The following is a 14,581-nucleotide window of genomic DNA, read 5'->3' on the forward strand; positions in this document are numbered from 1 at the left end:
TTGCATTATCCTATTTGCCTTTCTATTCCCCCTCTTCCCACCATTGCTCCCATGCCACAGTGTTTACCCCAGTATCTTTCCCCCTTTTTATTTGTATTGTTGTGTCCAATAAACAGTTCAGCAATTAAGAAGCGTCTCTTTGCTTAGTATATGGGATTGAGTAGAGCTGCCTGACCCTACTCACTTGCCACAGTGAGCCTGGGACAGAACAACTAGCACTTCTGGAATACTGTAGTTTATACGTTCTCCCAAAATGTTACATTATTTAAAACATAATGTGGTGTTGATAAAAACCTCTTAGAAATAGACAATAAATTAGATCCACCAAACAAAATTAGTTTGTATTATATGTTTTATTTGGTTGTAAGAATGTTAACGTTTTATGATTGTCACTTTTTAAGTATGTGTTTAAAGTAAAGCCATTTTTTGGCAATGCTTTACCAACCGCTATGAAAGGTAAGGGGGTTAACACTTAACACCCTTCCAAATGGGTCCCTAACCACCCATCAGAGAGCACCTAAACTATCACACAACCACAACAAACTTAACCCTAATAGTGTTATGCTGTTACCCAGATTTTATATACTTTGAAGTAACTTAATGTTGATATATGGAAATATCAAATGGAAGTGACATAGAGATCAAAGTAACATTTTATTTTAGAGAGAAACATTTCTCGGGTTTACTTGTCCGGCTTGAGAAAGCAGGCACATGCGTGCAATGGACTGATGAAATAAGGTTCCTTGAGTTCATTCTGGTCATTACATTTTTAAAAGCTACAAATAATTAGTTACTTATTTGCAATAAAAGAAATCAAGATAATTTCCTGGTGAAGCAGCCACCAGCTACCCTGTATGCCAATTTCCTCTTGCACAGAAAACGGGCTGTACAATAAGCGTACAAAACAGCCTTTTGCAATTATATTCATTTTAAAAATGCATTTAAAATCTGTTTCTTATGTAACGGTGTTTCCCTGGGCCCTTCTGATCCTGACAACATATGTGAGAAACTGCCCCCGTTACATGTCAGTGTAGTGTGGTGCACCTGCTGGCTCACAAGACTCCTGAGTCTCCCGCTCGTTGGAAGTGGGGATTTCACCATGACAGGCGTCTGAGGTAGTGTGCTGAGTCCTACTCACATTTGGTACAGTGCCTCCATCCCATCCGGATCCCCATGATACCACGGCAAGAGTTTCTGGAAGGGAACTCCTGGGTGCACCTTCTCCCTGAGTAACTCCACTCCCAGGCAAGAAGGGTCTTTTCATGGGCATCTTTATTAGCATGTCTTGTGGCAGACTGCCCATCACAGCGGCCGACACTTAGCCGCACATCTTGTAGTGACACTCCATTCAGAAGGTTCCTCCTGACTCTTTAATCAAGTTGTCTTTCCACCTCTCCCCTAAGGGAGACCACCAGCTGTGCCAGAGCCCTGGACACAGTGTGTAATCAGATTGTCCCTTTGCCATTCGGACAGACAAACTTGAACTGCTGCAGACATTAGGATGAACACCTTGAACTGAACCTTGACTCAGCAGCAACAACAACAACTTTTGGGAGTGCTGTGCAATATATAGGTTCCAGAAAGACCCACCTCTGTGTCACTAACAGTGGACACAGAGCATGCTGTAACTTCCTTTGCTACTATCTTACACATCACAGGGGTTGAGGGCAAACCTCCATGATGACTACTGGCAACCCTGCCCTTTTAACAGGAGTTACTGCTCAGTATGAGAGAGATCTGTACACCAATTTTACACGTGACTACAATCTCCCCCTGGTGGAATCCAACGTCTCCGCTTGGACCTAAATTTATGGAACCTTCCTGCAGGTGGCACTGCAACACATAAACAATATACATTAGGACACATTATTACAGCACGCATCTTCCCATCATGAACATAATCACATAGACCAGTTTGGCCACAGCAGTACATTTGAACTACTCCATAGGAGAATTAAGCTTCAGTAGTAATGCCTGAGATCAGGCTTTTTAACCTCCCTCCCATTAGCATCCTGCACTGAAATACTGTAACATCTAGGCTGCCCACTCTCTGGCCTGTACTCCATTTTGTGCATGTATATGTTGCGCCCAACACTCCATATCCTCATGAGGTAGCAGATCCTTTCCTCTGTCCTGTACTCAATATGATCAGACTTAGACTTGATGTAGTCCTCTATAGTCTCCCTCAACCATGCATCCCTATTGTCCTCTATCTCCTGCATGAGAGGTTCTGGCACATACGGGTATTCTAGACCATGGGACCGTTTGTAGCATGCAACTATGGCCCTCTCAGCCCTCCTGATACGAATTAACTTTTTATTGCCTGCCCTGCCTGGCAGTACCCATGACAATGGCTCTTCAGGAGCAATAACATCATATAAAATAGAGGACCCCTGTGGAGTAACTAGGCCCCTTTGAATTTCGTACCACCGCCTCCTTAACTCTTCCAGGCGTTCCTCCTCGGAGTATTCGCCCACATCCCACCAGTGGTCAACTACATCTCCTCTTATCAGTATAAAGCTAGTACGATCCAACCAGGCTTCATACCCCTCAAACATGGGCGCCCACCATCTGGTTTCCTGCTCTACAGCCTGCTCCCTCACTGAAACAGCTATTTCACTTTCCTCCGGCTCTCCCCCAGAAGAAACACCTAATGTCCCCGTGGATCTAGAACCGATCCAATATGTTTAGGCCTACCCCTCACCTTTGCATTATAATCAGTAGAATTCACTCTTGAAGACATCCCAGACGGAATCATTTCCCTCCCCAATCCCTCATCGGAGGTAAAACATTCCCCCCAGTCCAGAGCTGACCCAGTCCGTTCCTCCGATGTGTCCCGGGACTCCCCAGACCACCCTTGGCTAGATAGGACCCGGATGACGAGGTGACAGGGGCAGGGGTTTGGGCAAGGGCCGGGGGCAGGGCAAAAAGGGAAGTGGGCTGGCGATGCAGTACTACGATCCGCAGTTTGGCAATACCCCGGCCGGTGCCAGCGTTGGGCAGGTAAGGCTCACCCTTCTCCTGGTTCCCCGGATTCTTCATGGCCTGCCGACACTTGCCCATCTCATTTCCGGACAACCGGGTGCAACACGGCGGTCGCGATGATGCTGGTTGCTTCCAGCCTGCTCCGCTGTATCCGATGGAAGTGACGTCATCGATCTCGCGGGACGAGGCTCCATCTTGGGTGGGGTCTCCCACCAGAACTTCTTCCTTCAGTTCGACGTCCAGCGCCGGATGTGATGGTTCGCTCCGCTTGGGCCTTGGCTGGGTCTTCCTTCTCCGTCACCTCCATCGGAGCCTGTGGGAGGTAAGAGGGTGTCTCACCACTCTGCTGGCTTGCGATGAGGTTCTCTTCTCCTTTCACGCTGGGAGTCGCCACGGCCGTGGGACTCATCCGCTCCGGTCGCATCAGCTCAGGTGATCGCAAACTCTCGGGACTCGGCTCCTCCACATCACAGGTAAGTGCTGGCTCTTTTTCAGCACCGCTGTAGTGGCCCGCCGGTTGGTGCATCCCGACCGATGTCAGGCTTGCTTGCTCGTCGTTCGACGAGGCAGACTCGGATGTCGGCAAGGGTACCTCTGCAGGGGACCGACAGCGAGGTTCCGGGTTCTCGCTGCGGTTGCAGGCCCCAGTTTCATGCTTTCCAGGTGATATCATCAGCAACGATCCCCATTCTCCGGGATCGGCCTTCTCTGTTTTCACTTTGGGCGAGGCTCCAGCCGTCAGCTTGGCTGTCTCTCCTCCCGCCTCTGCTGTGTGCCCAGGCACAAACGACTCCACAGCCCACAGATAGTGTATGCCACACTGGGGGCATCTTGCAGTGGTGCTGGCTTCTCCGCCGGGTAACCTGCATTGCATGCACAGGCACCGCAAAGTCTCTTTGTCACCCGCCTTCACTACCAGGAAGCCTCCTGGCAATAGGTAGGGGTGTACAGCAATGTCCATTGCACTCTTAGTCACATTGGTTAAGGGAGACACTCGGCACAGCAATCTCTCCTGTTCACCAGCTCCTCGCAACTGAGGGGCAAGAAGCGCACCTATAGCTCCTCCCTCAGTCAGCTCCATTCTCAATTGGCAGATACAAGGACCCCTCCCCCTGGTAGAGATTAGAGGAGGGTCCCACAGATTCACTTGGTGACACAGAATTGGCTCTGAGCCTGTCACAGTCCAGGAGGGTGCGGCCACAGCTTTCGCGCCACTTCCCCCATCAGGGTGGGTTTCTTTCTTTCGCGCCTCTCCCGGCCAACTTCTTGTAACTTCATGGTTTGCAAAATTTTCAGCACACGGCCCACGCAGTCTCCCAGGCAAGCGGAACCCGCCATTTTGGATTACACGGCCATTCACATTAGCAGCAGGGTTTACTTGTCTGGTGATCACCGTCTGGCAATCAGATGCTCCATTATTTTCACACACAATAGCAATGTCCTCAACACTTTCCTCCAGGGTAGCACCCCGGGCTCCTAGGCAGGACAAAAACAGCGCAGCCACTGCTTTAGCACTACTCCACAGTAGACTAGCAAAAGTCCCTTCTGTATGTGGTACTTCCGTGGTACACACTCCATGTGCGCTCTCTCCATCAGGCGCGAGCCGCCATCTTGGACTCTCTGCACCGCACAGAACATCATTACTTTCGGTCGCCATTTTTACACTTTGCTTGTGATCGCACATGGTGCTCCTCTCTGCTGGGCAGCTGCCATTTCGATGCAATAAAGAATGCCAGTGCACCTCTCCATGTATCTCATGTGTGTTTTACTCATGTATGCACTACCTCAGGCTAGGCTCACTCTTTCTCTGCATGCTGTATCTGCTTTCCTCCAGTATGTGCTCTGTGGTAAGTGATCTGGTTACTGGCTAGAGTACTCTGGCTTCTCCCCTGCAGTACTTGGGGCGTCAACCTACTGTTGGCTACACCTAGTGCAGACTCTCTCAGGAATTCCTGACCCATGTTAACCAGGCTATCCCCTCAGGCATCCTACGACTAGCTGCCTGAAGGTGACTATAACAGCTATAGCCCTGTCTCCAGACCCACTTTACTCCCTTCAAGGCGCTAGGGTGTACTTTGCGAGCGGACCGTCACACTCCTGACTACCCCTAGGCTCCCGTCCCTTCCACAGCACTACCTGGCAGCATACATTCTCCTGTTTCCCAGTGTGCCTAGCAAAAGCCTGTCCTGATGATAGGTATCTCAGCAGCTCCTCCAATTGTAATGTTGTTTCCCTGGGCCCTTCTGATCCTGACAACATATGTGAGAAACTGCCCCCGTTACATGTCAGTGTAGTGTGGTGCACCTGCTGGCTCACAGGACTCCTGAGTCTCCCGCTCGTTGGTAGTGGGGATTTCACCATGACAGGCGTCTGAGGTAGTGTGCTGAGTCCTATTCACATTTGGTACAGTGCCTCCATCCCATCCGGATCCCCACGATAGCAGGGAGGGGTTTCTGGAAGGGAACTCCTGGGTGCACCTTCTCCCTGAGTAACTCCACTCCCAGGCAAGAAGGGTCTTTTCATGGGCATCTTTATTAGCATGTCGTGTGGCAGACTGCCCATCACAGCGGCCGACACTTAGCCGCACATCTTGTAGTGACACTCCATTCAGAAGGTTCCTCCTGACTCTTTAATCAAGTTGTCTTTCCACCTCTCCCCTAAGGGAGACTACCAGCTGTGCCAGAGTCCTGACCTTGAACTGAACTGAACCTTGACTCAGCAGCAGCAGCAACAACAACTTTTGGGAGTGCTGTGCAATGTATAGGTTCCAGAAAGACCCACCTCTGTGTCACTAACAGTGGACACAGAGCATGCTGTCACTTCCTTTGCTACTATCTTACACATTACAGGGGTTGAGGACAAACCTCCATGATGACTACTGGCAACCCTGCCCTTTTAACAGGAGTTACTGCTCAGTATGAGAGAGATCTGTACACCAATTTTACACATGGCTACACTTAATATCATTATATATCGGTTTTAACCCTTACCTGATAGTGCCCTTATGATTATTCAGGATGTAATAGGGGCTGAGAATGTAATAGGGGCCGCAGAACACTGGAGTGAACCAGGTTATCAGTCTCTGCTTCCCCGTGTTTTCCGGGGTCCATGAGTGGTAACAGCTGTCATTGTTACATTCAATGCCCGTTTTTCTTCTATCTGATGTACGCAGAACCTTGAATCATTTTTAACATATAAATTGTTTATACTTATTTCACGATGAGCGTTGTGCGCTGTTTTCTGTTTTACTTCATCTAAATGATTGCATTTTCTCTCTCTTCATATTCTAATAGAGATTAAATAAAACACATCTTTTCAGACACACACAAGGTGAAGTGCAGTAAATAAAGCAGATGCAGAGAGAAAGTGAGCTTGTGACTTGATTTCGTACGTCTAATCTTATAAAGGATAGACAGTGGGCCGCCTGGATTGTATTAATAAACACAATCCCAGCAAGCTCAGAACCCCAAAACCTACCACATCATACATATATATTAGTCTCAAAAGGAGTGCTACTGAGTGTGGCTAAATGTATACAACAAAAGACAGAAAATGCTACATCCAATGTGACCAAAATACTGTAAGGGATTGGGGGACACGCGCCTTACAGCGGGTCACCGTCACCCCGGCTCCCAGTACTGCCGCTCGTCCCAGGCCCCCTCCCCGTCAGCTCCTTACCTGCTCCGGTCGGATGCCACTCCGCTCCTCCGCGGCACACGCCGCCTTCGCCCACACGCTGCAGGGGCACGCGTGCTGCAGTGTTACAGAGCGCGCGCGCACCCGTCCTCTTCTACACTCCTCCTGCAGCCTTGGCTCCACCTCCCAGCAGCTGGAGGCTATTCCCACTAGGGAACACCACATCAGGCATCCTAACCTATCCCTGGGACCACTCAGTCAAGCCCCCACTCCGCCTCTTGCTCCATTGGTTCTCCGGCATTTATAGTTCCTGTCTGCCCTCTCCTTCCTCGCTCTGCATAGTTTCCCGTGGCTCTTCTTGTACGGAGGTCTATGCCTGGCTCTCTTTTGTGTTACAGCTCTCGCTCCAGTCCCTGCCCTCGTTTGATACCCTTGGATTTGATCTCGGCTCTCGTTAGACTTCGTGTACCTCGCTACTCCCTGGACTCGGTTTTGGACCCCACTACACTGCTCTCTCCTGCCCCTTACCTACGGCTTACGGATTTTTACCCTCGGACCTCTGGCACCCGGACGCGGCAAGTATCAGGCTAACCCTTTCTCACCAGGCCCGGCGGCAACGCATCATACCACACTCTGGGCACGCCCTCACTGCTGTGGATGCGTGTTATACCCTTACCCACCTCAGTATTGGGGACTGGCCAGGTCTGCGGGCAGTCAAGTGTTACAAATACACAGTGAAATACTTATATATTCTCTTGAATAAGGGTAATTTAGTTAAACCCTTTGGCCAAAGCACTATATTCAAGAGAATATATAAGTATTTCACTGTGTATTTTTGTCACATTGGATGTAGCATTGGGCTTTTCTGTCTTTTGTCTGGATTGTATGCAATGACAAATTTGAATGAATACGTACAGATTTTTAAGTATGCATTCCGTATGTGAATTTTAGTGTGCCGGAAGTATTTTGTCAAAATGACCCGCAGGATTCTGGGGGAATGGATTTTGACAGTTTTGCCCATCCCTACTAAGGGCTTTTGTGTTGTTTTGCAGACGTATGCTATTTACTTTGAATCGTTCGTTCTATTCCTTTGACAGTCTATTGCTTTCCTCTTTGAGGGAAATAGAAACTTTCATTGCAGGAAGGTAATGTGTGAGTTCATTTCTAACCCTACTTACAGGCTGCTCCACCACACCTATGCTATTAAAAACCTCATTAGAACAAAGCAGGGCATTATTGGCCAGTAATGCACTGTTGTGGTGATTCTATTACGTAAATAAAACACATTTCAGCATTGACTTAAAGATGTATAAACCTTCACAGAAAACAATGTAAGAAAAATGAAAACATTACCATGGCAGCCTCCGTGGTCCTTCATGTCTTGCCACTTAATAGCTCTGAGGTCACCTTCCCACGTTGCATCCGGCATGGCTCCTGGGAAATCTGCAGTTTAACAAAGCAAAATAGGCTTGTCATTGCTGAAGTAGTTGTTCATAAGAACTGTCTCCTGGACAGTTGAGGTTTCCTGAGCTCTTATCCCTCCTCACGGTGACGGAACAACCATATGTGCAGCTAGTTTGGCTCACCACCTATAGGTGCCCATCCTCCATGCGCTGGAATGCTGTTCCAGTACTTAGTTTAGCTGCCAGAATATCGTTCGGCATTTCTAAAGGAGTCCCCTCTCTGTACAATTCCTCCCCGGGCCCTACCTGTGGTGTGGGTCCTTACCAGGCAGTGCAGGGAGCCCACCCAGGTGATCCTAACACGGAAGGTAGGTCCAACTGGAAGTCAGACCAACTTCTGCATTCACCGCCTGGATGGGCTCCCTCTATCGCCACCACCGCACCCACTCCACAGGTAGTGCCCCGAGGTGAGAGGGCGGCCTTTTTTTTTAATAAACTTGCATCAGGACCCACCGGTGCTACGTTCCTCCCCTTGCCTCCCGCTCCCTGCCGCCTTTGCAAAAAAGTACTCAAGTTTATTATTTTACAAACATATGTTAATACGAGATGGGTGAATTTACGAAAGCCATTTAAAGCATTATGTATTAAAGACGTGCAAACTTGCCCAAATTAACTTAAAAGTTTGAAAATTCCCGACAGCGTTCAGATTAAATTGAGAAGTTAAATGAAATTTCGGGAGAAATTGACAAATCTCACTAGAGAAAAATATAGTATACTATGGGGAACCCCCGCTCAGCTAACAATGATATCGAGAAGTGGGGGAGGTGCACCTCTGGAGTCTAAGTTATTTAACAGGGCTGTGGATGAGAGTAGGTCAACAGTATCCTCAGACAAATGCAACAAAATATTGATAAAAGCGGCCATCATATACTCAATTGGGAATAGCAGAGGAAATTACTAACTGAATGTAGGTGCATCTGTATGCCTATATCCCACTGCTTTTAAATACACAGCAAGGAAGCAATGTGGTAACTTCATAAGCTAGTGTTCAATCTTGTAGTACGTTAATATCATTATATGCCAAGAGAATGTATATGCCCCACTAGAGAGGCTATACCTAGGTAGATTGTACATTTGTCTGAAGATTCTGTTGACCTACTCTCAGTCCACAGCCCCCTTAAATTAGTTAGACCCCAGCATTTACCATAGTTCTTGGTCGATTTTCATTTTTAACACCATTTCTTTTAATCATTTTGCCAATAAAGTTTTTGAAACTAATATCAGTTATCATTCCAGCGGAGAGGCTGAGTGCCCGTAACTGGGTTAACCGTTTCTAGTTTCGTTATAGAGAAAAATATACCCGGAAATATAGCTTTAGTTTTGCTCATGTAGCCCTCTTTCCCCCCCCCTTAAGTGAGATTGAGGTGGGTAGGTGTGTCTGACTACTTATCAGTGTGGTGCTATACCTGTTTGGCAACCAGGAGAGCTGAGCTTCCGCCACGGGGAACCTGGGGTATGTACTTACACTCGGTGCAGCGCCTCCACTGATGAGGGATCTCAACGGGGTGAGAGTGTGCCCTCACCAGAACAACCATACAGTAAATACACACCGTGTGAATAAACAGTATTTACTGAGCATAACCTGTAACTCCAATAACACCTCTTTGCATAACATCAAAACAATATATCAATAACAGTGCATCACTCTGAATGCATACCATTCCCCCCACCCACATGTCCATCATCACATTCCCCGCAGTCTCTTGAGTGTCCCCAACAATAAAGACCAGTGTGAGTGTGAGGGATAGCGCTTCCCTGTGTTGGGGCCCGGTGGTGCACTTAATATATACTACCTCCCTGACCAGTCCTGGTCAGGAAAATCCTTGGAACTCAGCAGCACCGCACAGTGATCCCACGGCGTGCTGCGCTGCTCTCTGCAGGAATGGATGCCCACGCTGCATTCACAGGAAAGGAATCTCCAGCCGGGATGCTTCTTTAACACAGTCTCTGAACACGCTGTCAGACAGTCAGAGGCCGTCAGACAGCAACCCTCTTGCTGCTTTGAATAGGGTGAAGGAGTCCCTGTCCTAAGGCCAACACTATGCCATACAGCTTCCTCTGGTGTCATAGGGGACTAACTGGGCCCTGGGGTATACCTCTACCCTAGTCCCTGCATGCAGAATAACTCTCCCTGTAACTTCGGTCGGATCCCAGACTCTGGCAGCTCACCACGTGCAACTGGCACTGGTGATATACACACACTGAACAACTAGCTCCTAACTCACTTATCCTAACGCGCCTGCAGCCGACACACAGCTCTCAGTCAGCCGGCAGACAGTAACACACGCTGCACACACACTGCACTCAGTACAGGCAGCGTCACATGCAACACTCCACACAGCAACCTGGAACCCTAACACTAACACTAACAGCTACGCACTGCAAACTTCTGGAACGCGTACAGCAACTTGCTGCACACTAGCACTATGCCTTCTTGTCAGGCCTCACAGCACTGCCAGCCGTGATCCTGACAAGACAGCACACAGACACGCACTAAGGGCAGCGTCCCTATCTGGGCCGTCCCTCAGCACTTACCCACTAACCTGGTGGGGAGTTGGGGCCTTACTTGGGATGTGGGGACCTTACTCGATGCAGGAGCTGCATATGCTCTCTGCACCCTTCCTTCCCTCACAGCTCCCCAGCTCCAACTGACAAACGTGCTGCAGTCCAAACAATGTATCCACTTTCCTTGCCTGGCCTTCCTAAGCCCTATTGGCTCCCTGGTGTCACATGGGGCATACAGAGACTCATGAGACTCGTAGTCCCTGCTCAGAGCCTTCCCTGATAGGCTAGGGGTTCGCGGGCTTTCCTTACCCTCCACTGCGCGTGTGCAATCTTTCCCGGGCTTTCTCTCTTCTCCCTGAGCTGTCTCTATGCTCGCGCGAGCTATCCCTAGCTCTGGGGCTTTCCCTGCGCCTACGCGTCCACTGCGCATGCGCGAGACGGTCCTCAATGGCGGCGCCCTGCTCTGCGGCCGCTGGGACCTTAGAGACGCGATCGCGGCCTTAGCAACGGCCCGATCGCGTCCCCGGCAACCGGCCGCAGGCAGGGGAAGCCGTGCTGCTCCCTGCTCCAGCCCCCACCCCTTGAAGCAGCCGTCGGGTCTTTCGGCACCCGCGATCGAGCTGCCCAAGGGGAGGGGGGTCTCAAGGAGCTGCGGGAGCTCCAGGCTACACTCACACTCCCCAGCAAAACTCAGACATGTATGTTAGGCTGCAACATTTTTTAATTATTGCATTACATTTGAAACCTGTTGTCCAAATTGTAGCAGATAGGGCTGAAATAGAGCAGGAGTGGCTCAGTGTGAAAAGGCGTTGACTTTGTAAACAATGAAGTTGAATCTGGAGAATCTGGTTCATTTCCTACTGTCAACCCCCTGTGACCTTGGGCAAGTTGCAAGTCGCAAGTCGCTTGATCTCCCTGTGCCCCAGGCACCAAAATACATACATTATAAGTTCATCAGAGGATCTGTGTCTGTAAAAAAAATGTACTGTATATGCCATGTACCATACACTATATTGTTATTGCTAAGTGCTTTGCATCCCCTTGGGATAAAAGCATGACATCAAGTTATTATTATTAAATAGCCAGTGGACTGGCCAGACAATAATTATGCCAATCAATGCAAAGTTAGTGAATGAACATTTAAGGAAATGCTAAATGAACCCAATAAATATTTTTTCAATTAAATAATATTAAACACGTAAAAGAAGTTCAACTGGTCACATCTTTAGCTTATCTTTGTAACATCATCTGATGAGAACAGGTGACCTGTTTAGTTACCCATCAAAATCCATCATCAATTCAAATAACACACAGAAACAAGGACAAGAAACAAACTCCCAATTTACAAAGCTAATAAGCAAATGTTGAAGTGCAATTCCACATAGTTTGGTAAACAATGTAACAATATAATTGACCGCCTTAAATTAATCTAACAATCCTGAAGGCAAAGATTTGGGTTATTTATTTTTTTCTGAAAATTTATTACAAGTGTCATTTCTTACAGGGCTCTCAATAGGGAAATGTTTTTAAACGCATTTTCTTTACCCTTATCCCACCCTAAGGCTAATGCCCCGCTCCCAGAGTCAGCGCGCCCGCACTGCAGACAGGCGGTGCGTTGACATACACAGACCGCGATATGCGGTCTGTAGGGAGCCGGAGCGGGAGGTGGGCGGGAGTGGGAGGCTTGACAGGGAGGGGGGGCGTGGCTTGAGCGGAGGGACCCGCTACTCTCCCCCCCCTCCCTCCACGGACTCGGGCTGGAGCTGCTGATTTAAGATTAGTAAGCAACACACACACTCAGGCACACACACGCAGGCACACACATACACACACGCAGGCACTCATACACACACACGCGCACACACACAGACAGAGGCAGGCACTCACGCACTCAGGCACACACATACACACACACAGACAGGCACGCACGCACGCACGCACTCAGACACACACAGAGGCAGGCACTCACGCACTCAGACACACAGCCAGGCACTCACGCACTCAGGCACACTCATACACTCCTCCCCGCTCCCCGAAGCCTCTCCTCCTCCCGAAGCCTCCCCTCCCCATTGGCTCACAGCCACACCACGTGACGCGTCAACACTAGAGAACACCATTCTCTTGTGTTCCATAGCGGCTGACGCGCCACAGCGTGTAGTGCGCTGTGCCGCCAGGGGGGACCGGGACCGGATCGGAAGGATTCCTCTGCTGGTGGGGAACTCGCGTGTGGCCGCCCGCGCCAACGAGCGCAGCGGGACCGAGGCCTAAGGAGAGAGGAGGCTGACGGTGCAAACTCTTGTTGAACACAGTGACATTAGATCAAACGGAGCAGCCAGTCTCAAGTCTGCTCACTATGTTTCTATACTAACTTTACATACTAACTTATTTTTTTTTTTTATTTAAAAATATTTCGAAGAAGAGTTGGTAATGGTGATACAAATGACATCTGTTGATAACTGATACTGTGTATGTAATTAATCATATTATGTTGGTATTGGATTACTTTGTGTTTGTGTTTGTTTTCTTTTCCTCACTGTTACAGTGATTTTTCTTTGATATATCTAGTTGTCATCAAACATGGCTAATAAGCAACAAATGAAAAATTTATTTTTTTCAACTTCAATTTTTATTGTTTTTTTTGTTCACCGGGCACAGCATTACGTTGTACATATTGCCACTGAACTTCCCCTGTGCATCTGCAATACCGATACCCTGTGTCATGCAAATCCAAACACACACAACATAAAACTCACAAAGGAAGGGAGAGAAGAGGGGGGAGGGGTGGGGGCGAGGTGGAGGCTTCATCTTGTCCAGTTCTTTGGTCCTGGTTCCTTGCGGCACTCAGTGTTTGTTGAATGGAAGTGCTCCTCTTGACATCCTTTGGGGGCCTAGTCTAGTCCTACTATCCTAAACCTCTACCTATTGCGTCTCAGCCAAAGAGAACTAATTTTTTCTTATCAAAGCCATATGTGGCATTGCTCACCCCCTGAATATCTGTCTGTGCCAATCAAGGAGGCCAGACCTTTTGGAAATTTGGGCCTGTGTCGTTAATCAAACTCGTTAACTTCTCCATCTGGCAAACAAACCAAATTCTGTTCCGAGTCTTTTCAATGGATGGAATTGTAGTCTGGTTCCATAATGCTGCGGTCTCGCACCTCATAGCGGTTGCTAAGTGAGCTATTAATTTGTTTCCCGCTCTGGATAACTCCTGTGTTGGTTTATTTAGTAAGATAAACCACGGGTCCAACCGAATTTCAAAGCCCAAAATCCTCTGTAACCAATTTCTGATTTGTACTCATAAGGGTGCTATGTAAGGACAGGACCAAAGCATGTGCAACAAATCTTCTGGTTCCCCGCACTGCTTGGGGCATAGAGGGGAATAGCCCGGGACATATTTAGATAATTTGACTGGGGTGAGATACCACCTCATTAATATGAGTTCTCCTTTAATGTCGAGCATATGGAGCTTCTGGCAGCTGGGTTAAATATCTCTGTCCAGTCCTCGTCCTCTAGGGTCTTATCTAGGTCTGACTCCCATTGAGTCATAAAGCTGAGTTTCTGTGCGTAGTCTTTGCCTGAACCAATCACTTCTCTGTAAAGCCTAGATCTTAGTCCCCGTGTGTTGGATCCCCGCACACAGAGCTTTTCTAAATTTGTCAATGGCGGCCGCTTTGTGTGTTTGATATAAAATGCCCGGACCTGGAGGTATCTAAAAAATTCTGTGTTGGGAATGTCCTTTTCCGCCTTAATCTGATCAAATGTCTTGATAATGTTTCTACCCTTCAAGTCTTTTAGTCTCATGTACCCCTCTTGTCTCCAAATTCGGAAACTTTTACTGTCTAGCCCTGGAGCCAAATCTGAGTTACCAAATAGAGGGGCCATCAAGGAATATCTTGAAGTCATTGAGCATCTAAATTTAGAGGCCTCCCAGACTGCTAGTGAGTTAAGCATTGAAGACAGTGGCTTGTTTAGCGGTTTTTTTTGCCTAGATT

At 48.3% G+C, this 14,581-nt stretch overlaps 1 protein-coding gene across 1 annotated transcript in view; it reads right to left on the reverse strand.

Annotated features, from left to right (window-relative positions):
• The window catches only part of LOC142487049 (N-acetyllactosaminide beta-1,6-N-acetylglucosaminyl-transferase-like), a 79,740-nt gene that overhangs the window by 17,384 nt on the left and 47,775 nt on the right, over positions 1 to 14,581 (reverse strand). Inside the window, exon 2 of the mRNA XM_075585726.1 lies at positions 7,975 to 8,064. Coding sequence (XP_075441841.1) covers positions 7,975 to 8,064 — 90 coding nt within the window. The remainder of the gene's footprint in view (positions 1 to 7,974; positions 8,065 to 14,581) is intronic.

The sequence above is a fragment of the Ascaphus truei genome, chromosome 2 (assembly GCF_040206685.1).
Source record: "Ascaphus truei isolate aAscTru1 chromosome 2, aAscTru1.hap1, whole genome shotgun sequence".
Classification (NCBI taxonomy): domain Eukaryota; kingdom Metazoa; phylum Chordata; class Amphibia; order Anura; family Ascaphidae; genus Ascaphus; species Ascaphus truei.